Raw genomic sequence first — 27,610 nt, forward strand, 5'->3', positions numbered from 1 at the left:
CCGGCGCGGAGGGAGCGGCGGGGCTGGGGCCGCCGGGCGCTGGAGCGGGCGGGCAGCGGCCGCCGCCTCCTCCCGCGCTGACGCAGGGGGCGGGGAAGGGAAGGAAAGGGAAGGAGGGAGGGATGGAGCCGCGCCGCGGCGCGCACTGAGGCGAAACGAGGCGCGGCGCGGCCGGCCGGGCGGCGGCGCCTCGTCGTCCCCCCCCGCCCGGTCCCTCAGCATGGAGGCGCCCCCCGCGGCGGCGGGCGAGCCGGCGGCCTGGGCGGCAGAGGCGTTCGCGGAGCCGGAGCTGGGTTCGGAGGAGCTGGAGGCGGCGGGCGGCTCTCTGGACCGCGTCCTGCTGGAGTCGGTCTGCCAGCAGCAGGGCTGGGTCCGCGTCTATGGTGAGAGGGGGGCGGCGGGACCGGGACCGGGCCCCGCGCAGGGCCGGGCGGGGAGGGGGGGGCGAGCGGGCCGGGGCCCGTTGCCGGCTGCGGCGGCAGGTTGGGAGCGGCGGAAAACTTCCCGGCCCTAACTTTTTGTCCACACACACACCCCGCTTTCCCCTGCTGCCGAAGCTCCCCGAGTCTCCTTAATCTGCCCCCCCCCACACCCCGCCCGTTTTCCCAGCGACAGGAGCCCCGCGTTCAGCCGCACCCCGTATCTTCCCCTCGGCAGCCCCTTTCCCGCCGGTCCCCCCTCAGGCTGGTATGCGGGGTGCCCCGGCGTTAAGCGGGGGCCCGCACCCGCGGGGAGGTGGTGGTGGGGGGATGCCGCGGTGTTACCGGGCGGGGATCCGCATCTAAACCTTTTGTGTCGCCGGGAGTCAAGTACAGGATGCGAGTGCACGCAGGGCTGCGCTGGCTCTGGTGGGTATTAATGAGGTACTAAAGGCCTGGGAGGTGCTGATACCGGGGGTCCCCGCGCCCCAGACTTACTGGTGTCTGTTAGATTGTCACCTTTATTATTTCTAAAAAGGATGTTAAAAATCTTTAGCAGTTTGGCCAGGGTGCAGGACCCGGCGTTGTTTCCCCTTCTTTCTCAAACTCTCCCTGGTATGTAACCTTTTAAAATTAGTTTGATTTATGTGACCGGGCTCTGGTTTGTTTAGGCTCCCAGCTGAAATGCAGTCAGGCTTAATCTCTCGATCAGCACCTCAATAGTGGAAATTGTTTTATCTTTTCCTTGTCTTTCCCTCTTGTTTGTCTTGGTAATCTAACGATAATTACTCCCACGTTGCAGAGTAAAGATCACTGCAGACAGCATCTCGTTTTTCCTCCTGTAACAAATTTGACCGTCCATCCTTGAAAAGACAGCGGTTGTGATGTTTGAACGTATAGTTACTATGTTACCGTGCCTAATATTATGAAGAACCTATAAAAACACTTCCTTTTACTGATCTTCATTTACTGTTCTGTTTACATCAGATCCTGCCATGCTGCTGGTTGTCCCCGTCATCTTCTTCCCCTGGCCTGAATCCCAAAGTGATTCTCCAGGTTTTCACTGGTCTGTAAAACTAGAAGCAAATGCTCTCTGTGGCCCATATCATTGAACTGTTATTGGTTGCATTATTCCTGAAACACAAAGATGACATAAATAAGTTATCTACAAGAACTCTGCTGAATTTCTTGGCTGATGGCCGTTAATTATTGGGAGTACCACCAGCGTTAGCCTCTGCACACATCAAATGAGGAAGATCAGGCTGCAGGTTTTCTGGAGAGCACAGTCTGTTGTGTTTATTTTGGAAGCTTGAAAAGCTGGTGCAGTGGGACGAGGTTGTCTGTCTGCTTTCTGTCTGGTGCATCAATGTGCAAAGTTATACTTAGCACAATTAATTGTAATAGAAGTTTGGGATTTTTAGTAGTTTCCACTGTGTCTAGCTGGCTGCTTCTTGCGTGGCTTTCTTTTGTTACTCTTAGCCTAATGCTGAGACTGTAAAGCGCAGCCTTCTAAAAAAATCTCTCTGTTGTCAGGGGGAGCTCCAAAGAAAGCAGATTGCCTTCAAATTGTTTGTTTGTGTAGAATACTTTCCAAAGGTAAAATGGGAATGCACTTAAGAAGAGGATGTCTGGCACCAGCCTATCTGGTTGTTACCCAAGGTTACATCTTCTGTGAGTGGAAGCAGGAATGTGGTTTCAAAATTAGCCACAGCAAAAAACATTGCTTGTTGATAAACTCACGTCATATGTTGTGATGTGTTTGTAGCCTGACACTAGCATGTAGATAAATAGGAAAAAATTCCCTGTGACAGAGCAGCTAGCTCACAGGCTATAAAAATCAGCATAGACTTCAAGCATGTAAAGATGCATCTTGTAGCCCAAGGACAATAACTAATTATGCGTAGTCTGTGTTTAAAAACAACTCGTTATCTCTCGCCCTAATGTGGTAGTGTCTTCTCTCCTTCCTTATGAAACTGCAATCGGATTAGCTAGTATTTGTATTCTCCTGCTTATTAGCCTTTTTTTCTTGCATGAACACATCTGGAGAAGTTTGCGGACAATGAATCAAGCTGAAACTCTGCCATGTTTGTGCACAACTAAATATGGGTTACAAACCTATGAGTGACAAGTGTTATTTATAGGATTAAAAGTAAAGCCTTGCACAGTTATTTGAGGAACCATAGTAGCATAGCGAAAGAAAGCAGGAGCAGAAAGCTTAGCCTTATTGTCTGTATTGTCTGATAATTGGTGTTAGTGTCCTCATTCTTTATTTCACCATGAATGGCTGGGGGAGGGAAGGAATATCTAACATATGAAAAGTGGAGAAGCATTTTCTAGTGTGGCAAGAAATGCAGCTTTTGATGTCATAGCATCTCTTTTCCACATGTCTTTATGAACGTGGACCGCTGCATTGGGGAGTTGTTCCAAATGAAAGGTGACTGACTGAACAGTGGCTCAAGTAATCGAAACTCTTATTCTAAAGAAAAGGAGTTCAGCAGCTGCTTAAGGACGACTGTTGATTTCTGCACATCTCTGTTCTGCAGTGTTGTGCCGTCCACTTTGTCTCTATCCAAGGAGGTAGTTACTGGCATGAGGGGAGCTGGTCAGGTTGCAGCGCCTGTAAAACTTCGGCTGTTAGCACAAGAGAAAGGAATTTAGTAGTAAAGTACCATCATTACTGGTCTCTGTGGCTTGCCAGCAGTATGACAGTGACGTGAATATAGTAGGACTTTACAATGTCTGGGATGTGATTTCAGTGTGACACTGAGGTCTCGTCTGACTTCACTATGAGATCTAAATAATAGTCTGGTTATTTTTGCATTTCCTGTGTTACTGCAGTAGTTCGAGTGTAGTTTTCTCATTCTGTGTTCTAGAGGTTCGACAGCTTCTGGTTAACTGAATTAGCAAGGACGTTATCAAACCATGGAAATACTATTTCCTTACTGAAGGACAGAGTATGTAATGTAGTCAGTTTCCTCTAACCTCATGTTTGAATAGTGAACAGGAACAGCAAATTTGCTTGTCAGAGTGATAGGTTTAATTGCTCGTGAAACACAAATCACGTGAGTGTTGTTAGATGATGTTTCCAAGAACTAGTTTTGACACACAACTAACACTTCTGTAAAATATGTATCAACATGTGTTCTGGATGATGGTTTCCTTTCAGACTCATGGCATGTGTGTAATGGGTAGGAGGGAAGAGATCATCTTGCCTGGATTAATGCTATGTGTTTGGTGGTGGTTTTTTTTTTTTTTCTCTCTCTGTAAAAGGGATAACTGACCTTTGAAAGCATCCACCAGTGTTTCAAGGTCTTTTTCTCTGCTCTTTGAAAGAGACTTTTGGGGGAGGAGACAGGAGAATAACTGAATTTACAGCATTCTCAGTGCTAACTGTGAAAACAGGGCAATTATATTGCCTGGTGTGGCTGACTGAACATCCATGGATTTTGTAGCAATGAATTATAAAGCTAGCATCGCAGCATTGATGTTAAATGTTGCATGTGATGGGGGCAGAATTGGATTTTGCCTGACTTACAGTCTGTGTCTAAACAGGTTTTAAACTTCTGTAACGGTGGTTGTCAAATTAGTTTCTCGTGTGCCTGCTCTAAGCTCACTGCAAACGCTTGTATGCTAAAATGATTAATTTCAAACTAGGAGTTGCTGAAATATGTAGAAAACAGTGTAGGGAAAAAAGGCTGTTCTTTCTTGATTGTTCATCCTGTGACTGGACATAGCTGTTGTGGGGCTTTCTCCTTTAGCAGTGGTGCTAAAAGGCGATAGTAGTTGTACAAACTCGAGTGTAGATTGGACGTGGACATTTTCATGACCTTGCCCTCTAATCCTGCGAGCAGTCTGGAGACATTCCTCGCTGTCAGAATAAGCCTCCTCACCCCCCTTCTTCTGGCAGAAAGAGAAGGCTCTTCAAACACAGACTTGAAGGGCTCCATGCTTTTTCATGGATATTGATCTACCGACAGAGCTTCATTGGCTCTGAGTCCAGAAAAAGCCCTAGACCCTGTGCAACCAGACAGGAGCATCTCTTGGCTGTCTCAAACCTGAGTTCCAGGCTTTTAAGTATTGGCCCTCAGAAAATACTAGGCTCATGCTCAAGGCTGAAGCCACGGTAATGCACATAGTGTCATGTGGAGATTAAAAATAGCTTTGGCTTGATAACTAAATGGAAGGATCTCCTAATTGTGTGAAATTCAGTCCAAAGGCCCGATTTCTGCAAGTTTCTCATTCCAGCAATCTGTTGTCTACCTTGCTCAACTCTTACATCAATGACTCCAACTCTGTTCTCAGGGTTTTCTGGTTCTTTACAGCCTGCCTCGCTATGGCTTTGTAGGTAGCTTGATGGCTACCTTCCCCCCCCACCCTGCCCCACCCCTTCTCCCGCTGCTTGCAGTTGTACCTAAAAATGCAAAGCCTATCCATTTCCAAACCATCTCTCTTTGGATGAGCACCAACAGGCTTTGGTAACGAATAGCATCTTGTCATTGTCAGTACATCCTCTCCTTCCAGTCTGCTCATGCTGCTGGCCAGATTTTTCCAAGACGTCCACAGGAGGATGGTGAGTGTAAGCCATGACTCTCCCCGGGGGACAGTCTCCCCTCCCCGAGGTCCAGCCTGCCCCCCTGACCTCCACCCGAGCTGGTGGAGATCCCACCAGGTGGCGGCATCTTCATTGCAGTGGTGCAGGAGCTGCTGAAGGATGCCCGAGGCTGCCCGAAACAGGCCGAGGGATAGCGTCCTCTCCACTTCTGAGCCTTATCGCTCCTCTCTAGAAGCTCAGTTAAAAAGTAATCTGGAGGCTGTGTAACAAGGGGTAGCTAGGAAGGGTGTATTTAATACAAAACCAAAAAACCTTGTAACAAAATGAAGCGGCGAGGCAGTCTGATAGTTGAGGGACAACTGTTAGCTGTAGAGGGTTTTCTTCTTGAGATGCATGCAGGTAGTGTAGCTGGGCTAGGCTTTCTATGCTGCGTTTGAGTGTGTACAGAGCTGCGATTCATTGCAGGAGGTGGTTTGCTGTTATGAAGGACTTAATGTGAGATAAGCTGAAGGTGCAAATGAGACTCTTGGAAAGCTGGAAGGGAGCTGAAGAGCTGCATGGCATGTCTGTGCAGGCAGTCAGTCTTGTGTTGGAAAGTAGAAAAGGTCAGTGTTCATGACCATTTCTTTCCCTTCTGATCAATAGGTTTATTTTTAACTCGCTTAGAAAGTTGGTACAAAAGGAGATAAACCTTGTTGGGCTGGGAAATGTAATTTCCAGTGTATTTGGACAATGCCTGCGATAGCGGTGTCTGACCTTATTGTGGCCTTCAGGTACTGCGGCAGCCTATTCGTTACAAACATTAAGTAATGAAGGCATAAAGCTTTTTTTCATTTTGTTAAGATGATAAATAGCAATGATTTCTAGTTGGTGCCCCATTGTAAAAGATAGAGTTTAATCAAAGACAAGGTTTTAAGCGACTGTGTTTGCTATAGACTAAAAATGGACAAGTGTGCTGTGGGCAGAGACACCGCTTTCCCTTGCCAGCAAGGGAAGTAGCAAAAGAAGCGACTGAAGTGCTCTTACAGGTGATCTGCTCATACCTGCTATTTGACAGCTCCTCTGATAGCTCTTTTTGACTGCAGGGAATTCTTACATGTGTGTAGGGGGTGAATTACGAGTCGTCTCTGCTACCGCAGCCACTGAATCTCTGCTGGCTTTCCTGTGTATTTGCAGTGGTGGAGTACAGCTGAGGGCTGGATATAGCCTGTTTTCTTCTTGGTTGCTTTACTCCCAAACTTTATTGCTGAATTAGCCCTTTGATGTTAAAACTGTTTGCTCTTCCTCATTTTAAGGAACATTGACATTAATTTATATGTAAATTGATTATTTTTTTTTGGAGTTTTTAGCTGGGCTCTTTCAGCTGGCTGTGTTGTTGCAAGTGTTACCTAGGTTACTAATTTATTAAGTCACTTAAATATTTGGAGGCATCAACAATACTAGAGTGTGTTGGGGAAAATGAGGATGACATTATTTTAAAACACCAGTTTCCTGACTCCGGTATTTCAGTCACACGATTTATCTCTGGCTGAACATTTTCATGTGGTGCTGTTTCCTATTTTTAAACAGTAGGAAAAAGGGAAGATAAGAGGAGCATAACTGTGACCCATTGACTTATTATGAGATCATGGGTTCCTTTCAACTGATACTTATGGATTTTTATATAAAAAAAGCTGAGATTTCAGCATTTTCTGGTATATACGTCGTCTTAGCCCCAAGGTCACGGAGTTAAGTTCTCATCTGAATTCTTTCTAAATCCTCTGTAGAGGCACGTAGTAATCGTGGAAATGCAGTTTGTATCGGCAACGAAAACAACCAAGTGAAAAGAAAAATTACTGCATTTTGGTTTGCAGACTTCTCATAAAGTCCTGTGTGTGTTCTGACCCCCCTATCTCAGAAAGCCTTTATAAAAGTGTTCAGGAGGGAATAATACTTGTAAATTCTCTTTAATGGGGTTTCAAAAGGTCACAAAACTGTAGAAAGGCTCTTATCCAAGAATTGGGATTATTTTTAATTATAAAGCAGGTTGGAGTAGTGCAAGTAATGAGCTCTTGGAGGTAAAGGGGGTCTTGCACTAAGTAAATGTAAAACCAAGTCCTGGATTTAGGTCCCTTATTATCTAAAGGGATTTTTTTTTTTTAACAGCTGGGAATACCCCATCAAAAATTAGCTCTTACACTGCAAGCACTGGCAGGCACTTAGTTAAACACATTAATTCTGCAAACTGTGGGAAAACGACACCCATTTCAGCAGATGTGCAATGCTCCTGGTGTAGATTTGCATAAGAATGCGTATGCTTCTCTCTTTCTGGCTTGATTAAAACTTGCAGGCACCTTTCCCTTCCTGTAGTGCTGTGTCTGCATTCTTGGACATTAATGGTTTAATTGAAAATGCCCTGTTTTCCTCTGTGTTAAGATAATTCTTTTTTTTTTTATCATTATGCAGTACTGCATGGTAGATGTGCTTGGTTTTTTACAGACAGGCTGCTTTGCTTGCCTTTTGGAATTTGTAGCCTGGACTGAAGAAGAAAGGAAATAGCAAAGATGAAAAATGGCAAATGCATTTGGAAGTGGATGGAGGATTACACGGTAGAGTATGATGAGATGGGAGGGGGTTGTGTGTGTTTAGTCCTTGCTTCCAAGGAGGTGTGGGAATGGAAATCAGTACTGTGTTGAGAGGAAGAGAAGTGTTTAGCAACCTGTAGCTAAAAATGATCACCCATCTCTTAGACTTAACCCCTCCCAATGTTAGGCTTTCATTTAACAGTCCAAAGGGTTCAGCAGAGTCTCTTCACCTCGGTCCCGTTCCCAGTCTGGATGGCATGACAAAGGCATAGAAAATTCTTTCGCGTAGACCATAGATACTGTAGCATTAATTCTGAGGGTGCTTTTCATGCTCTGGGTAGCGGGGAATTGAAGCAAGGTACTGGGAGATAGGATATTGGAAAAGAGGATGAGAACTTGGATTTTGATGTGAAGTTTCTGATAAGGACAGAGAAACTAGTAAAGAAGCAGCATTTTGCCTAGGTTTTATCCATGTATGACGAACATTGGATGCCTACTACTGTGATCCGGGGATTCAGGAGAAGAGGTTTTGTCAGGTCTGTTTTCAGAGTTTTTTTGTGTTGTAAAGGTACAACAGACAATTCAGCAGTGTTCTAGACAAAGCTTAATGCTTGAGGAATGCAGGTCTGGAGCTGCGCTGCCCTGTCTCCTGCGAGTGATGGTTTTGCATAGGCCTGGTAGCCAGCAGAGCACTTCTGGGTTGGCCAGTACTGGAGGGAGCATTATCTCAGCAGATGAGAAGTAGTTAGCATTGCCCGCATGCAGCACCTCTAGCTTTGTGGTTTTATCAGTTGCGAGGTATTTAGTGGCATGGAAGTGAGAAGGAAAGGAAGGAAATGCTCTTAGTAGGCAGAAGGGGTCTGCGGGGCTGTAAGCTCTCGCTGGATGGCAGTGGGCCAACTTGCACCCTTAACAGCTTCAAGCTCCCTTGCGAGAGGACTGATGTTCCCTAGCCTTACAATAGCAGTGTTTATGTTCAGCCTGAATAAGTTGGAAAGCCTAGAAATTTATGTGATGTCCATTTTTTGGGATATCATTCACAGAAGAACTTAAAGTGACTACATGGAATATAACAGCGTATCTGCATTTTTTCCTCTTAGGAAACACATCTCCTTTTGCCAGGGAGGGTTTGGAGGAACTATGGATGGGATTGGTACCTCTGGAGGGATTTCTTTTTCATGGTTGGCACTTGTAGGGCAGGCAGACTTAAAAACCTCCTTGCTTTCTTCAGTTTCTCATTACTTGAGTCAGTGGATTGGCTTGAGATAAGCAGAGGTAATTCACACCCTCATTTAGCTGACTCTTTAGTACACTGATACCCGTCTCAACAAGATAGGGTACAGATCCTGTGCTAGTCAGCACAATGTGTAGTATGAGGGATTTCAGGTTTGAGGAAAATGTGTGGAAAGTAGCAGTGGCTGGGAGGGCTGAATCCAGGCTTTGAATCACTTTACGGAATTAAATGATTGCTTTGCTTCAGTTTTGTGTACCATTTTGTCATGGCAAATGGTGACTACTTTATTAGCAATTCCCGTGCTGCCCATTGGGGTAAAAGAAGGAAGGATCAGTTTCACTTACTTGGACCATTCATTTCTTTGCTATGTGAGTGCATCCAAAGCATTAATGGTTTTATTTGAGAGTGCTGCTGAGAGCTGGGAAGGTGAAGAAACAAGGCACAAGTAGGTCAGATAACTTGCCCAAGGGCGTACAAGAAACTTGGCAACAGAAGAGAGATCTCCTGAGACCTCTACAGTGCTTTGCTTGCATAGTTTGAGTTGCGCTGCTTCAGGTTTGGGATACCTTTAAGCCTGCTACTTTACTTGCATCCATTTGTGACTATTAATAATCCGCCCAAATACCCTATTAGCTGTTGGATCTGTAGGTCAGCAGGAAAGATGCTCTCAGAGGGAAAACTTTAATTCAGGTGGTTATGTCTGCTTACTCCCTCCCACGTGCCCCCCTGCCCAAAAAAACCCCAAACAACAAACAAAAAAAAACCCAAACCCAAAGGTAAAAGTTTTGCTGACCTTCAAAATGTAATCAGCTTGTCTCACTGCAGTGATAGCAGGCTGGACTGCTTGTATGAAGGAGTTTGGATAGCTGCTGCTGATTATCTTCTAATTTGTGGACAGGGCCAGGTGCTTGAGTAGACTAGGGGAGAAAGATATATTGCAGATTGAGACCGTAAAACCATAGAGCAATGGTTAAATCACCTGAAGCTCTAACATCCTTTCTTTGGCATTTGAGACCCTGCGCTGCTGGATAACACCTTTGTTTTGTTGGCTTTGCCGGGAGAGTTGACTGATCCATAACAGTCTTCTGTATTAGGTATTTTATCTTGATGTGCAGGAGTACAGTGCAGTGCAGGCAGTACGAAAGAAGAGGAGACAAAAAGCTTCCTGAAAATATCTTCGTTTATGTTAGAGGTTATACCTCAGGCCATACAGCCAAGCTGCTGCCATTGCTGGGTTTCCGAGCTTGCTTGAGTATACTGGAACATGTACATCACACACCAAAAGCACAGTGTGCTCACGCTTGCTAGAAAATCATTAGACTTCCTCATCAAATAATACTGAGCATTTGCTATTTTGAGGTACATTTCTGCAATTATTTTCCATCTTTTTGTTCAGGATGGTGGGTAGCTGATAGGTCTTTTGGAAAATAAGAAATCATGAAAAATGGAGTGCTATCACCAAAACAGAAATAAAGAGCTATAGCAAAAGGATATGGTGTTTAAAAAAACCATTTTTTAAAAAAATCAATATCCTTTAAAACTTGATTTGAGAAGATTTATCTTCTAGACGGCATAGGCTTATGGGGTCTCTTTCTTGCTTTCTGGCAGCGCTTGTGTAGGATGTCAGTGAGGTGTGGGGTGATTAATTACCCTGTTGAATGGATTTCATGGGGCTCTTCCTTAGTCCTTCCATTAGCTAAGGCCTTGCTCACTGAAGTTTTCAAATAGCTTAAACTCCTTGGAGGTAATGAGTTTTATATCCCATATAGTAAGGTAGCAAAAAAGTTTTGTGTTCTTGCCATAAATATTTATGTCAGTTTTCCTTCATGTGCCCTCAGCTGGTGACTCCTCTGCTTAAAGAAGCCCCTGTGGTTGTTCATGTCAAGATCTGTAAGTAGTGGCAGAGCAGTGCGAGCTGAGCCACTTCAAACTCAACTGTCCTCATTTTGATTCCAGTGGCTGCTAATTTCTCAATTTATAACCATTAAATCAAATTAAGGAAGAAAACCTCTTTTTTTGTAAGCCTAGACAAGCTTTATAGACGGAAGTTAAGCATTTTCCGCTCTAATTTTTTTTTTTACTTACTAATAGGGAAGTCGGGAATGTGAAGTAAACGGCCTCTGTTCACCAAAATGATGAATGTGTAGGAGAAAAGAAGAATGATAAGAAAGAAACAAATATTTTTTTGATTCCAGCCGAGCGCTGGAAAGGGGGAGTTTGCATGCTGTAGAAATGAAAACATGTCTGAAACTTTGGTGGAAAAAAATTTGAGAGGAATGCAGTAATAACAGTTAAACAGCTAAGTGGTATGAAAAGGCATTAATCTTCCCTATCCTGGCAGGACTTGCTTTCTGCTACTTCTTTGTCAGAACACATTGCTTTTTCTGTGTTAAAAAATAGAAAAGGGTGGAAATAGAAAACTGCCTGAAAACGCTGCATGGCTATCAATGGTAAACATACGTTTAGTGTGAGAGCAGCATTCACCTCAAGCCTGGTGTCTCCAGGATATCTGGATCCTGGCTTCATTCACCTCAAGTTGTCCATTTTAGGTAATTTGGGTTTAATAGCGCTCTGAGCGCCTTTAACCTGGTGCTCGGCAGGAGGAGGCAGCCAGTCATATACAACTTTCACATATATGAGACACTAAGCAACTGTGAATTATCCTTAAGCAAATAAGGAGGTTATCTCCTTAGCCCTACATTCTGGCTTAAACAATTTTTAAAAAATATAAGCCCTGTCTATATGAAGAATCTGAAGTGCAAGAGCTGTTATTATCAAGACATAGTAACTGTTTTCCTTGCGACTCTCTCTCAATGTGTTTGAAACCACGTCAGCCCAGGTCGCATCAAGCGCTCTAAAGAGAGTTAAGGTAGTTTCCCATATGAGTAGGTAAGTGTTCCTATAAACAAGTGCCAAGAATTAAATTGACCTACTACTTTCTTGCTGAGAAACTACTTGCTATGATTGTGGATTACATTAGCTTTGATGTTTCACTAATGTTTTAGGAAGAAAGGTGAGAGTGGACCAACGGACCTTAGTTTTCTGTGTGTTCAGGCTGACGATCTTGGGCAGCAGGCTCGCTGGCTCTGAAGGATTAGCTGAGGTGCCCGCTAGCCTGCTGTCCATGCTGTGAGATCTCTTGGCTGACATATATGTCCAGTTGTAGAACATAAGCACCACATCTGTTTACAAATCAATCTGTACATAGATGGCTCTAAGATAACTTCGGGATGAAGCTTAAAATTGTGGTGAGTGAGGGGTTTTGGGGGGTTGATATCCAATAGCATAAATCTTTGCTGTCAAGATTGCTGTTGCTGGAGTTTAGAAGGGTTATCATGAATTAGGTCTAAAAAGCATGCAATTATATTTAAAACTGTAGTAGCTTTGCAGGAGACTTACAAAGGAAAAGCTATAGTGCATCACTTAAGGTGTACTTATATTTCATCCATGAAATGGCTTACCAGTCGAAATGTTCTAGCAGTACTTTTGATGTCCATTTATAATAACCACTCGATTCTGTAGCTGACACAGTATCCCTCCCTGTTTTGTTTCCAGACTTTATTGATGTGGCTTCTTGGTGACCTACTTTATGTTCACCGCTTGAAGGTTGCTTTTTTTCATTCCCTTCCAAAAGGAAGTGCCTTCCATGAGAAATGTTGGAAGCTCACTAGCCAGCTTTTAGTACTGGTAGATGGAAGCTTGGACCTGACTGATTGCGCGGCCTTCTGCATACACCCAGGATAGATGACACAAGTGACTCTTAGGTACTTTCCTTACTAAGCTCTGTTGTTAATCGTTTTGTGACCCTGGAGGTGTGTGTCTGGAGGATAAGGGAAGGAAATGCCTCTATTTCCTTGGAGCTCTCATTACTCATGACTGAATTGGTTAGCCCTGTGACTCGAAGGGCATTGCGTTTGCCTCCTGTCCTTGCAAGGGACCAGCAGCATGTCATGTGCTTATTACTTAAGCACTTGCACAGCTGGCTAAAGGAACATCCCAGTTCTTACTCATTTTACTCATTCTGGGGTATTCTTCCTTTGCATTGCTCCTTGTGGGGATTTTCTGTAATTTCCACTAGCGATGATTCAGTTCAAGGCTTAGCTGTATCTTTCTTCAATTAGTGGTGCTTTTGCTTTTTTATCCGGGGCATGAGATATATGCTTACTTATTTGTGGGGATACTTAAAAACCGGTTAATGTGATGCAGATGTGCAGTTTTCAGCAGATACATAGCTTTTTGCTAAGTCTTGTGGAGGGATAAATACATCAAGGTATTACATATCATTGGAAAAGAATAATTCACTTTTGTAATTTCACAGTGTGGATGTAGCTTAGCAGATGTTAGCATTTGTAATCATCTCATAAGACTTGCTGCTTTCTCTCCCCTGCTTCATTTCACTCGGGTGTTGTGTTGGTATAAACACTGGTTACCCTAAAGAAAAAATCCACACCAGTCCTTTTCCTGGAACCTTGATGGATGGCTTTTTGCTTTCCAGCAAAGATTAGCCAGTCTTTTTCTTTTTTTTTGTGTGTGTGTTTCTGTTATAAAACAAGCATCCTATTAATTGTAACTGCCCAGTTTTTGCTTGGAACAGCAAAGAAAATCATGAGGGAAATAGTTTCTCTGTGTGTGTAAATGTCAAAGGAATTTCAACAATGGTGATGTCCAGCTTCCATTAGGGTCCGGAGATGAACTTGTCTTCGCTCCCCTGGTGTTGGGTGTGCAGTGCCTCTAACCCTCTTAGGAAAATCTTTAGCAGAAGATGAATGAAGAACTTAAACTAGCAAGAGATGTTCATTGATGGTGCAGGTAGCAAGGCATTTGAGGAGAAAGTTCTTGTAGCCCACTGTTGCAAATAATAGTCCTCACTCCCTTCCTTGTTGCCATGATTCCTGTTTAACTGGACAGGGGCATGTGTGGTGATATAAACATGAGGTGGAGGTATGCTTGTAAAAGGAGTGCTGGAAGACTGAGGGGCTACACATATAGCTAAAAGTAGCTGCATTTGAGTTGCTTGCCTCAAAAGGGAAGGCTGAGGCATTGGACTGAGCATTACCAGGGCTCTGAGGTTAAATGAACTGCACGTGGCTGGTGAGAAAATGAAGAATTCGGCAAATGTTGTGAATGCCAGCTGCAGTGTGGTGGCAAGCTGTGTTACCCTGTAGATTGCTGGATGGACCAGCTATTTCTCTGCATTTCTTGCCAGCAGGGTATTAGGTGAAAGGGGAGTGGTGCTGTTTTTGTCTGCTCTGTGGAGCAGAGGCCGTGCTAGTCCAGAGGCATGGAATGTAAAAGGTTTTAGTGGTTTGCAGTTCTATTTTTATAGGATGTTCTTTTTCTCTGGTTGAAATGTCCAGCAAGGCAGGTGAAACATTGGCACCTGTGAGGGAAAGCTACTAAGTTTGATACTCACCCCTCCAATCTTACCCTTTATTAGCAGATAGGAAACAATGAATGCAAATGTATTCCCCAGCATGTGCAGATGCATTTTGATGCTTGGAAGCTGAGCAGGACCTCTGATGAATTATCGGTATCCAATTCCAGAGCTCTGACAATCTGCAATCTCTCTAATATTCTGACAAGCCATTGTGGGTATTGTTCCTCTGTGTTTTTTTCCCCTTTTGTATTTTTCAAACCCACGTTGCAATGTGAATGCTGTTGGCTCAGGATTGAAAGAGATACTGGCTGCTCTATGCTTTGCTCAATTTTCCTTTGACAACAGTGGGGAGGGAGTGGATAGTATGATTCTTCTTTTTCCCCCGCTTGATAGTGCAAATGCAGCCTGAATTAGAAGCAGCTTTGAAAATTGAAGAGTTATCTCTTGTTCTGCTCATAACTGTCTCTCTCTAATATTAAGAGTGTAAAGGCACATAAATGGTTCATGCCAGGAAGAAAACCTCAATAAACTTTTCAGAAATTGCAGTACTTTCAGGGAAAAAAAGTTTTTGCCTCTAAAAACTTTGAGGAACTCTGCTCCGGATTCTCTGGCAAAAGTATTATTCCAGTGACAGCTTATCTTTGAAAATAACTGCAGATTAATTTACATGTGTCTTCTAAAATGTAGCTTGCTTACCCAGATAGCAATTAGATTCAAGTTAATGGTAACGTAAACCAGCAGGATCTCCAGCGTAAGGGCTGACCATTTTTACCATCCAGCTGTTTTGCAAATGATTTATTCCATTTTCCCACATGGTTTCTTTGCCTCACCCGCAGCTTCAGTCTTGCTGCTTGCAGTACAGTGTGGGTGGCAGGAGACAGGGGAAGAACAGCTGCACTTAGCAGCTCCAGTAAATGACTTTATTAGAATTAGAATTGTGTCTGCATTACACTAATACCAAATGTCTTAGTTCATCTTGTAGTCTCTAAAACAGACTGTCATCGTTTCCACCCTGTCTGCTTACAGTGGGGAAAGACAGCTCTGACTCAGCCCCCTGGATAACCAGGGTTACAGCGAATCGTATGCTGCTGCCGGGTGATTTGTCCAGGCTTTGTCAGCAGCCAGAAATGCTTGTGCCTTACACTACTATGTTGAGCGTAACATGCAAGAGCAAGTACATGCTTTCAAACAGCTCAGGAATAAGTGTGACCTACCTTGCTGTCCAAATGATGTAAAAATGTCCTTATGCTGTGTTTCTGGCTTGAGGATTTAATGTGGAAATTTAGAGGAATGGTATAAATGTTATCTTAGAACACAGCAAAACCAGTGCTAATCGTCCATCAAAACCTGCAGGCTCTTTGACATTCCGTGCTGAGAGAGAGAAAATAAAATGCAAAAACATAGCTTTTCAAGTTTTCTGAAGAAGAGCAGGCTCGTGAGTAGGGAGTTACCTTGTATTTGTTGTGAAAAAGCTCATGTTATGTATGGCAAGGTGAAAACCAATTTCTTGCTGCTTCTCCTTATTCTTTGAGCTTTATAGAAATCGAGGTACCTGCCAGACCCAGGGAAGCCATACCTGCAGCGTCCTTGAGATGGAGCAGAGCAAGCCTTGGAGGCCAAACGTAACTCCAGGATCCACCTTGCTACTTCCAAGTCTATGTGAAAGGTCTGGAGGAGGAGGTGGTGCCTAGTGGTGCCTGGAGAGGCCTCACCAGCAGGCTCGCTTGCTCAGGAGGAGGCTTCAATTTGAAACACTGCCTCTGGGCTTCACTTTGAGGCTTCTCATCTTTTCATATTTGCTGGTTAAATATGAGCTGCTGTTTGCGTTTGTCTGGTCTTTGGATCAAGAGCATTGGAAGTTCCCTGCAGAGCCCTGGGGAATCGCTGCTGGAGGAGCACTGTGCCCAAGCGGTCTTACTTCTGAGAGTAGTAAGAAAAACCATTTCCTGTTCTGCGTTTTCTAATTTCTTGTACATTTTATCTGTAGCTAGTTATTTTTCCAAATTAGTCTTTGTCTTAGAAGTACACCTGCATGGGCTTTTTTAAGCACAATTTCATCTGTCTTAGAAGTACAGGCCAAACAGTATATTGACATCATTCTAATTTATTTTGTGAAGAAAGGGCTAAAAAGGGAGCAATTTGTGTTAGATGTCCTGTCAACCTTATTTAACATCAGTACCTAAAGTATTTCACTGGAACATTTCCACCTTTATTGTAAGTAAATGGATGTTTTTCTGGCTGGTAGGCACAAGGTATGCGCCTTCCATTCATGCATCTTTGCTGTCACTTTTTTCCCCTCACTTCAAATACCGGTTGTTTCTTTTGAGCACCTTGTAGTGGCAAACAGAGTGGGTAGAAAGAACGGGTTTTAATTTCACCTTTCCTAAAGTGTGCCCTGTCTTGAAGAAAAGTCAAGTTGGTAAGCAAAAAATACTTTATTGTCAAATGCAGTGTGTGGTTTTGGGTGTTTTTAACTGTTTTGCTTTTAACTGGAATTCTGTGGGTGAAGTGCTAGAATAAAACCCAGCAGCTGGATGCTGTACACTGACTTTAATGGTAAAGCAGAAACAAAATACCAAGAAAGATGGGGAAGTGGGCAGCACCCCTAAAAATCTAAACTCTTCGTAATCCCTCCCTTATTCTATTGTGTTATTCCACTCTCGGGAGTTCATAGGCATCTGAAAGCAGAGACCAAAGTACTTCAAGGGGGATTTGACAAATCCACCTGTCATTGTCACCAGACAACTGATTTATCATCTTTGACAAGTAGAAAATTGCTTTGACTTGTCTGCAGGACAAGTAAAATTTAGTAATAGTGATGTGGTATTTTAAAAATTGTCATGATCATGTAAATCCCGTTATCTCTGTAACCCAACGCTAGCAAGTTCTGAACTGTAAAATGGCATTAACTTGGGGGGGGGGGGGGGGGAGACGAGGACGAAAACAAAACAGTCTAGTATTAAGAGATAACTGGACATTTCTTCCCCTCAGTTCATTTTTAAATCCTGTTGCCTTTCAAAGGCTGACACTTCTGTCTCTTAGCCCTATTTCCCTGGTAATAGAATATTGAAGGAGATGTCTTTTAAAGAAAAAAAAAAAAAGCATATAGCCACATCGCATCATAAAATACAAAGGAAGTAAAGCGTGCTTAATCTGACAAAGCATCAGTGTTTAGGCTGTAAGCTCATTATAAGGCTTGTGTAGTGGGAGCTGATTTTTTCAAATTAATTTCTATGTATTACCATGATAAACATTTTAATAATATCCTTTCCTTCCCTCATATCCTCAGCAGCTGAATACTTCAGTAGGTGATCTAGTCTTTTATAGCAGCCTTTATCCCCATCATCCATGCGTGATCTGCTTACAAGAATGCTTATAGGTATTTCCAGTTTAAATTAATGTTCCAGGTTATGCTGCTTCAGCAGTTTCTCTCTGTGCATTTATGCTAGCAGTTGGGATGTTTCCACAAAATACTTGGGGAATATTGATACTTTCTTTTTTTATTTAGAATTTTATTTTATAGTAAATAAAAAAAATCACATCTCATTCTGTTTAAATCTTTCAAGTGTCTGAAAAATAACTTGCTCTAGCTAGCATCCAACACCTTGGAAAACAAGGCTTGTACTGTGTAGGGTTTTCTTTGGTATGTTTGTTCTTTGCCTACAATAATAAGTAAAGCCTAGTGTTTTGCTGACTACTGCAACTGAAGGTTTGGGGGAATCTAGAAAGTAGGAGTAGGACACTATTAAAACGTGGAGATTGGTAGGGATCAGGGGTCTGTGCAGAACCCAAAACTACTTCAAGCTTCTTAGAAGCTGGTGGAGTTTCGGGTTGTCACACCACGTAGATTTAATCTTGCCTCTCACTACCCTGCTGTTGCTTTTCTTCCCTCTCACACTTTGTGAGCAACTCGCTAGAACTGTCCAAAAAATATTGTACTGATCTAGGTGTGGTCAAAACATATGTCTGCTGGGATCCTTCGTTTGCATCCAAAACCTGTCTCAGTTACTGGCTTGGTTTTCCACAATCTCATGCTCACTATGTTGTCCACAATTATTCCATCTCTTTCAATGCTCCTGCTTCCTGGGTTTCTTTCCCATCAGTAGCTTTGAATATTTGTTGTCTTGCCTTGAGTGTCTTTTTTGTCTCCTGCTCTACCAGGCTAGCTGTCAGCAAGTAGAAGGGAGGTGGCACTCGTTCAGAGATCTGAAAAGCTAGATAAGCATTTGAATTCAAATTAAAATCTCCCAGCAAAATACTAGCTTAATCATGAATTCTAATGTGTAAACCTGATATTTCTAACCTGTCTTTTTTTACCACCCTCAGTTTCTCCCCCTCCCCTCCTTCATTTGGCCCTTCTGTTGCCTGCAGTTTGGGCTTTTGGGGGGGCACACCTTTTCTGAAATAAGATGCATTAAGTGCAGTAGCTAAATTTACTGACCTAAGAAAACTGCAGAAGAAGAATTTAATAATTTTCAAAATCTCCAATCAAAACCTCTGTAACAGAAATAAAGCATGGATAAAATGTATGACACTTTTGCGGTGATTATATCCATTAGTACTGAGGACAGACAGCAAAATCTAGATATGCTTTGATTTTTTTTTCTTTTGTTTTCTTTTTTGAAGCTTCTACTTGGCTGCTGGTAAGTGACAGTAATACTGCTGTTTTCAGGCTTTTCAGTGGCAGTCTGCTAAGAAATTATGTATTCCTAGACCTGTGCTATTTTAAAAATGGGGGTGGGGCGGGAGAGGATTGTGTGCAAATGAGGAAGTAGACAAAAAGGCTTTGGAATTCTAGCCTGATGCAAAGAGGAACAGGTTCATTGCTGCAGGAAGAAATTGTTTCTAAGAAACTTCTGAAAAAAAAAAAAAAAAGGGAAGAAGAAGAGCAACCCTTAAGCCTGTGACTGATACACACTTTAAAAGTGTTTCAAAGTCAACATGGATACAAGCAGTAAAGATGGAAGATAAGAGCTAAAAGCACCTCTAATGAAAATACTGATAAGACCAGAAGAAACAGGTTTTGCTATAGAGATGAAGTGCTTCTTGCACTTTAAGCAGTGTTATGGTTTTGTGGTGTGTGGGGTTTTTTTTTTTTTTTAAAGTGTTTATGGGGAAGACAAAGATAAAGCAGTAGGAGACACGATAATTACACGAAGAAGCTCCTTTACTTCTGGTACATCACACCAACCAGTAAGAGTCAGGAGAAAGCAAGTTTAGAAGATTGTTTTGCTAAACTTGAGCTCTCATTGTTTTTCCATTTTATTTTAGTTATAATTTTGTCATATAAAATCAGTAAAGGCATAAATGCATACAAATATTACAGCCTTTTAAACTTACCGTTTCCTAACGATTGATGTAGGAAGCAGCTGCTGCCTGTTGACTCCATCCCTCTGGATGGTGTTAATGTGCCTCAGTGGCTGTCATTCTGAGTTGAGGAATGTGCTTTAAAAAGTCGCTTTTTGGAATACCAATAATAATATGGGGTTTTTTTCCCAATCTCAAATATAATGCTCTTGATTTCAGTGCCTTTGACCCTTATTTCCTGTTGGAAAGAGATGTGTTCCCCCCTGCTCCCCGATTTGGAGAAATACCAGTGGCCAATGAAGACACAAGCTGAGTGGATTTGAAAATTGACCATCAGGAAGCAATATTTTTTTGCTTATTTTAAGCTATGCAACACATACTTTTTCTGTCTGCCTTTTCTGTCCTCATAGTTTCAATTTGTAATATCTCAGCTTTTTCCCCATTTACTGCAAATACATCCACATATTAACAATTCTTTGTCTTTCCTCTTGGAAACTGTAAACCTTTGGTAACGCTGATGCTATTATTATCACCAGGGTGAGGTTCGCAGGATGATGCTTAAGTGAGAAGCGAGAAATAGGCAGAGTGTAAAGGAATTATTTTTTTATTGTGCTCAAAGCTTTTTCTTAAGTGGGAAAATGAAATGCCCTGCTATTAGTTCAGTAAGCATCCGATCACTGATGTCTGTTTTTAAACTTCCATAATTAGAGAGCAGACTGAGAGTGTGATCGAAAGACGATGCACAGCATCTGCTGCCATGCCTGAAATCATACAGGATCTGTTCAATAAACTTTGTTATTTGGGTTAAATTTTGCTGTAGTTTTACTTGTCCAGTTAAATATTTTAAGTAAGTTTTGACAGCTGCCTTAGTTAATATACGTATGATTGGTTTCTTCATGTCTTCATTTTTGTCCTACAGCCTTGTTAATCTGATCCTTCTTTCAGATAGCATCATTAAAATATGTAGGCTCATTAATAAAATGCCCGTTTTATAGCATCGTCTCAATATAGCCTGTGTGCATCTACTTTCTGTAGTAAAAGTGTATGCAAGCTTGCCTTTATCCTCTTTTCTTCCCCCCTGCAGTGTATCATCAGCTGTGGTAGATGAACTGAGAGCAGGGGCCCTTCAGTTCACTGTTGGGGCTCAAGACTTTAGTAGTGACTTAACTGAAGCCTTGCCTGAGCAACGGCTCTGTCAGCATTTGCTGAACTGGATAAATTTTGCTTCCTTGGTCGCAGGGTACCAGGTCCTCTTTTCTGTTAACACCTTTGACTCTTTCTTTGCTGGCTAATAAAAGTGCAGTCATCTATAGTAACCTGTACCCGAGTTAGAGATACATATTTTAATGCTGTCTTCATTTGAACAGTGTTTTGATTATATGAGATGGAAAAGTTTTAATTGCTCTGTGTCTGCTTGGTATAGGTGGGTCACGAACCCTCTACCACTATTCATATGCAAAAGAACAATATTCTTCAAATTTAACTTGGGATACTTTCTTCTCTTTCTTGTGATCTGAGAGATTTGGGTATTTTCTTTCCCACTTTCCTCCTTCTCCCCAAAATCTCTTATCTCTCAGTGTCAGGAAAATAAGATATGTCAAAAAGTTATGTCAGGTTTGCTTGCAGTGACCTGCTGTACACTCTGAACAATGCTTTGCAGAATGATTACCTGGAAATCTGTGTGCCCACTTTTCGGACTGACGCACTACCTCCAAACTGTTCTGGCTCACTGACCTTGAATAGTGTATTTGTAGAGCATTCGCTGCCTTTATGAAGCAAATGCAAATCTACCAGACCCTACGTTTCCCAGCAAGAGGCTTTCTGTCATTCTAATTCCCTTATCATAAACACAGCAACTTCAGTTGTCCCCAAATCCTGGCCCATCTGTCTCGGATTTGCTAGAATAGTATCATGGTTTAAATAATGTTCCCTCCATCTGTGGAAGCAAACATTTATTGTTTTATCTGCAGGAGGAGTTGATGAATATTAGTGTTTGCAAAGATAAATGGCATTTTATCAGGGACCTGTACCAATAGTCCACCTGGCTGCACCTGCTGTTTGAGGCAAAGTGCAGGGAACAAATGAGCAAGTTGACTTACAGGCTCAGAGGAGAGCCAGCACTGCTCTACCTTGCAAAAGGACATGTTTAGAAACATTTTTTTTTTCCGTAATTTGAGGTTTCTGTTTGAATTTTGAGGTTTTTTTTTTTGGTGACCAAATGCTTATGCCAGCTGCTTTTCCCCACTTTTCTCGAGCATTGTTTCTTCCTCCATGTGGAATAAGAAATGATGACGTGATTCAGTTTGGGGACAAACATTTGTTTGAATGTTGTACCATTTGATTAGGCATCCTCAGTGAACCAAACCTGCTGCTTTTTAACCTAGCTAGCATGGAGCTGAACTTCGTTTCAGCTTGAGAAAGATGAAAAGAGTCCTTGGTATTTGTGCTGATTTCACAGATGGTGGAACTTTATTTTCCAATTTACAAGCTGATTTTGCAATTATTAGGGGCAAGAATCATCCTACTGTGTAACTAGCACGAACAAGCATGAAACCTTTTCTGTAGCTTTCCAGTATCTTTTCTGCTGAGACTTTTTCTTGTTGCAGTGATTTTTGCAATACTTATATATCTACTTTATTGCTGGCTTGTAGCAACTATGGGGAATCTTGTAAATAAGGACAGTTGTTAATGTCTGTGTGGGTTTGAGAAGTTGTTAATTCACAGCCACTTATACGTGCAGGAAAAAATAGCTCTTTTTTTTCTTTTTTTTGGGATACCAGTCACTTCCGTGGCCTTTTCTCACTGCCAGATTCTTCTGCATTGTCCAGGTACAGGCCAGCAGTGTCATCCTGAACAGCACAACCTGCATTGGGTCCTCTGGTCGGTTTGAGAAGACTGTAGGTCACCATTGTAACTCAGAGTTTATGCACATGCTCTGCTGCACTGGAAAGCTTAATTAATTAGAGGCATCTTGTATTTTTCTCTGGACAGTGAGAGCACTGTACACAGGCACGCACATGCGCATGGTGCAAGCAGCTGCCGTGAAGGGGTGTTTTCTGAGTCAGGGACTGCTCTCACATCCCTTCTGTCTCGTGCTGATCCTGGCAGGAGGTGGCTCCCCGAAGACACCTCCTGAGGCACAGCCAGTCATGCTAGGAGGAAAGGTACCAACCCTGGTTTTAGTACTGGGCAAAGAGTGTTGTGAATTTTACTCCAGTCATTGATTTGCCACTCCCAAAGAAATGAGTAGTCTGCCCTTGTTAGATCACCTGTTTACTAGCCAAAGTTTCGGAATAGAAGGAAATAGTAGTATGTGTTCTGTCAAAGTAGCCGCTAACCATCTGATTATAGGGTTAGAAAGAAAATCATATGACAAGGAAACGCAAGTGCAGATTACATGTGAAAATTAGATTCTCCCTCAGCTGCTTCATACACCAGCTGCTTTGGGAGCCTGGCAGCATGCTCTCTTCTTCCTCATGGGCCTCGCTGGCTTTGGGATTTCTTCAGGTTTATGATTTACTTCCTTCTGTTGCTAAAATCGCTGCTGAGGGCAGCCTTCTTTAGCATAAAATAAAATGGCATAGTACCTGTCCTCTGTCCAGGCTGGGCTTTGAGAAGTTGGGCGCAAGTGTGGGAGCAAGATAGTTCTCCCCTTGTGCTGTCAGCTAGGATAAAAAGCAGGGTGAAAAGCTTTCTTTAATTTTTCCACTTAATTTGCACATTACTCAGACTGCTGTTGGTTTCTTGCATGTCACAGCATTTGTGGGGTTTCGGTCTGTCTTTGTTTCTCAGGGTTTGGGACTTTCACTGTCCATAGACCTTACGTGCTTCCTACCTTCCATCTCACTGCGAGCATTTCATGAAGGCTAAGCGTGACAGATGCATGACAGGTTTGCCATTCTCTGGGTTGTTGGGTTGTTTTTTTTTTTGGTTTGGTTTTTTTTTTTGTTTGTGGGGTTTTTTTTTTTTTTTTCTTTTTCCCACTAAGCTACCTTCCTTCCTTTCCCACCACCTCTTTTTAGCATTTTTAGCCACTACAACGTTTCTGCTATAATTAGGTCTGAACATGACTGTTGTTATCTTTACAGAGTTTAATTTTTAAAAGACAGCCTGGAGGAAGTAATGCTCATTTGGCTGAAATCCTTTTATTGTTCTAGCCGAGTGGCCAGCTTGGTGATCATAACACACAACAGACTTTTTAAAAAGCTATCTCCTTTTCCTCTTCAGGTCCTTGGTCTAGGTAAACGACCTGATGTACCTTGTGATGTACAACTTAAAAGATATATTATACACGCTCCCCCCTATGCATAGACTGGTTTATTTTGATTTAGTCTGGATTTGCATCAGTATAATTTATCTGTCATATCTAGGTCATTGGTGAAATTAATCTCAAGGTATTATGCCCAACAACTGCCAGAGCTATGTAAAAAAAAAATCTGATTTTTGACTTATAACTCTTCTTCAGTAGGGAACATGTAAATTGTAGATTTTGCAAAGGTTGGGCTTGAATGTGTGGAGGAAAGAATTTATCCTTGCTTTGAAGCTTGTGCCAATTAAGGCTGAGATGCAGGGGTGAGTCGGCGTGGTGGAAGCTCTGCTGTGGTGTTTCCCTGGGCTGCCGTAGCCTCTGCCCTGTTAACTTGGATTGTTCACGCATCCCAAGGGACTCTGCTCCATCTTTTTTGCCTGTAGCTGCTCATCGCTATTCATGAGCTCTGCTACGCTCTTTTTTGGTGTTATTTTGGTTTTTAATCAGTGGCTAATATAGCACAACCTTAGTCCTTTCACCCTTTCCCTTTTTGCACACAAATGAGTAAATTTTATCTCCGTGTTTACTAGTGCGAAACAAATAAATAAAGAACTAAACAGGATATGGGATCATTAACTTTGACTTTACCTTGCACTATCTTGCAAACAAATCAGTGGCTATCGTAGTGCCCTTCCCAGAACTGGGTGTGGTGGTTGAAATAAAACATGTCAGGAGTATGATGAGAACAGAGTCCTATTGTTTCATGGCAGGCAGAAGGGCGACTTCTGAAGGCTAAAGTGTGGGGTTTTGTCGATTTTTAAAAGTAGGGTATTTGTGCTGCTCTTGTCACTTTTTCTCCAGTCTTACTATTTTGTTGATTATTTAGATAAAGTAATTCTACAAGATGCCTTCAGGACCAATTTCTATAATTTGAAGCTGTTTTCGAAGTATCTGCTCCAATTTAATTGAAGAATTTCAGCGAGTGTTAGCTTAGCTTTGAAGTGTTCCTTTGCACTGAAGAGGGATTTCACCGGAACAGAAACTCCCTAGACAGTTGCCTCAATATTTAGCCGCAGAGAAATGTTCGTATCCCTTTCTCTTCCTCGTCCTCATTGTTTTACACTCATGCTTACAACTATCTTGAATTTGATTCTTAGTTTTCAAGCCAGGATTTTCCTTATGCGCTTTATGAAGGTAATGCCATGCAGGATTCAGTCTTACATATTAAACCCAGTCTGGATTTAGCGCCTAAATAGCAAACAAGACAAGGCCTCCTGTATGCCTGATTTAATGTTCCTTGCTGAATAATATAATTTCTTAACTGGCAGTAGTCCCAGAAGGTTTGTGGACTAGATGCTCATGCATGCCCATGTCCTGCTTTGTGACTTTGACCCATGTATGGCATCTAAAGCGTGTCTGGTGTAAGCTTATTACGTACGTTCTTCTCGGAGAGGTGCTGTGTACTGAACAAAATAGCGGGAGTTGGCATAAGGACGACTAGCTGAAAGCTTAAGGATTTGTGTTATGCAGGAAAAAAGCCTTATGGACTATAAGATCGTCCTTTGGATCCTGGAGTCTCCCAAAGAACCTGGATGGTGGTGCAGGGTAACTGAAGATAAAAGGAAAATAATTCATAATAAAACCATAACTTATGATTGTGGCTTCCTTGTGCCAACTAACTACATGTGAAGATGGTCATCCTCAGTAACATAAGGAGTGGTCTTTGTTTATAATTTTATTTATAAAATTAGGAGAGACTGATTGTGTTTGAAAGGAAGGGATTTTAGGGTGGTTTTTTCCCCCTTGAAAATACCGAGTGGAATGCTAGCTGCTGCTTTGCAAGCACCGACTCAGTGTTTGGCGTTTCAGCAGATCTCTTACTGATGTCAGTTCGCATCAAGTAACACATGACAGTGTATATCAACATTTTTCTTTTTTAAACTTTTGGTTTTATTTACAATCAGAATTGCTCAGTGTGGGAAATGAAGAGGTTTCCCTTTAAGACCTGTTGTTACTTCTTTCATATCTGATTCTTGTGTGTTTTTTTCTGTCTTCTCTGTGTTTTCTTTTGGAACAAATCTGATAAAAATGGTTGATTGAAAAAAAACCAAACCCTGATTTATAATTCCAGTGTCCTGCTTCACTAAAAACCTGAGAATAAAAATTTTAGAGCATTAACATCTTGTCAGAGCAATCATTTCAGGTTGTTTACCACAGTGGACTAACGTTTGAGCCTTCAATCTCCTTTGGAAATACAAAACCACAATTTTTAAAAAATTTCTCTCTGTTTCAGACTAAAAGCTTAGACCACGTAAAATACAAAAATGCTAGAGCAACATGTGCTAGTCTAATGAGATAAATATTTGATGTCTTTCGGCTCTGGTAACAAAAGGACCATAGTCTGTGGAATCCCTAACGTCAGCTGTGTTGGAAGTTGCTGACTGTTGGCCTGTGGCTGTTCACCGCTCGTACAGTATTACACTTTTGTAGACACAGTCCAAGCTTTTTTTAATAAAGAAAAAACAAACATTGACCAAATACAAGCCAAGAGGCACGCGGAAGATGCAAAATAAAAAGCAGGCAACAAAGCATGTTTCTTTGTGATAGTTTTTTGTGAGTAATCTTGTTTTTGACTACTGTTTGCTGCACCTTCATTTCTTTATCCCTTTTTCCTTTTGTTCATCTTCTTCGCAAGTGCTGCAGCTTTGCCTAACCCCTCGAAGAGAGGGGTAATAGTGATAGTATTTCCAAGGAATGCAGCGTCACAGCTCTGACTGTGGAGACTTCCTCATGTTTGCTCTTTCACTTCTTGGTCTCTGCTACACACAAATAATTCTCCTCCTTCTTAAAGGGCTTTTCCTGTGTTGAATTGCATGTAATATAGATTCAGCAGCTCCTGATGGGTGCTTTTTTCCTTTCTCCCTGTTGTAATGGCGAGAGGTGAGTAATGGAGAAGCGTTTCCTTTTTTCTAACCACTGTTGGAAAAACAGAGCGATCCGTAACATGTCCAGGATGCAAGTGGGACTGCTATTTGTGAAAGATCAGTATGTTGTGCCATGGAGTGTTTAAACAGGGATGATGGCCATGCACAGATTGACGATATCTAAATACTGGCTACTCATAAAAAGAAGAAATTGTGATATTCTTTAGAAAAGTTAAATATTTCCCCAAATATTTTCTTTCTCCAGAATTGTGGCTTTTAGGTGTAGGGCCAAGATAAAATTGAATTAATCTGAAATTGTAGAAAACATGCAAATATTTTATGTGACTAATTTTGGTAAGCTTGACCTGAGAAGGTAAATATCTGGTTTACACTGTCATTTACACAAGAAGACAGCAAGGAACAGGTATGTCTTTGAAGGATGACTCTTTAGGCTACAACAGAGTAGTCTAAGAAAGGGCTCTTGGGATGAGTTTGCTCTACAAAATGCACTGCACTCCAGTAGTAATTCTCCCTGTGTGGAGGAGGATGGCTGGTAGGGTTAAGTGTCAAAGGGCTGTTGGTCTGAGTAATTTGCTGACACATCTTCCCTATGCCAGAAGAAGCTGCCTTCTGAAGTCAAAATCATTTTCACAACAATAAAACTGTTAAGTGCAGCCGCTGTGATTTTTACTTCGCGAACGCATCTGGGAAACCCTTCGATTTAGATGCAAGCTGAGAATTTCTATTGCTAATCTGCTGTAGAGAGGCAAATTAGAGTTAACTGATGTACTTCTAAATGCGGCCTGTGTGAAATGAAGTTTTGTAGTGTTAATTTTTTGTTTTAAATAGCATGATTTATTATTCTATAAGTAGGTGATTTCTCATTGCTGATAACCACCTGGCTAGTTTTCCCTTCTGCCATCGGAGTTCCCTTGCAATAACAACGTTTCCTTTCAAAATACCGTTGATTGAGTTGTAGCCCCT

At 42.1% G+C, this 27,610-nt stretch overlaps 1 protein-coding gene across 4 annotated transcripts in view; it reads left to right on the forward strand.

Moving 5' to 3' along the window:
- Nucleotides 1–114: 114 nt before the first annotated feature.
- Nucleotides 115–27,610, forward strand: part of RASAL2 (RAS protein activator like 2) — a 186,827-nt gene continuing 159,331 nt past the window's right edge. For 2 of the 4 annotated variants that reach the window (XM_075096862.1, XM_075096863.1), the window contains exon 1: nt 115–383. In XM_075096862.1, coding sequence (XP_074952963.1) covers nt 221–383 — 163 coding nt within the window. In that variant the 5' untranslated portion in view covers nt 115–220. The remainder of the gene's footprint in view (nt 384–27,610) is intronic. The other 2 variants (XM_075096859.1, XM_075096860.1) reach the window with 1 other exon arrangement.

This window comes from Phalacrocorax aristotelis, chromosome 6 (assembly GCF_949628215.1).
Source record: "Phalacrocorax aristotelis chromosome 6, bGulAri2.1, whole genome shotgun sequence".
Lineage (NCBI taxonomy): Eukaryota > Metazoa > Chordata > Aves > Suliformes > Phalacrocoracidae > Phalacrocorax > Phalacrocorax aristotelis.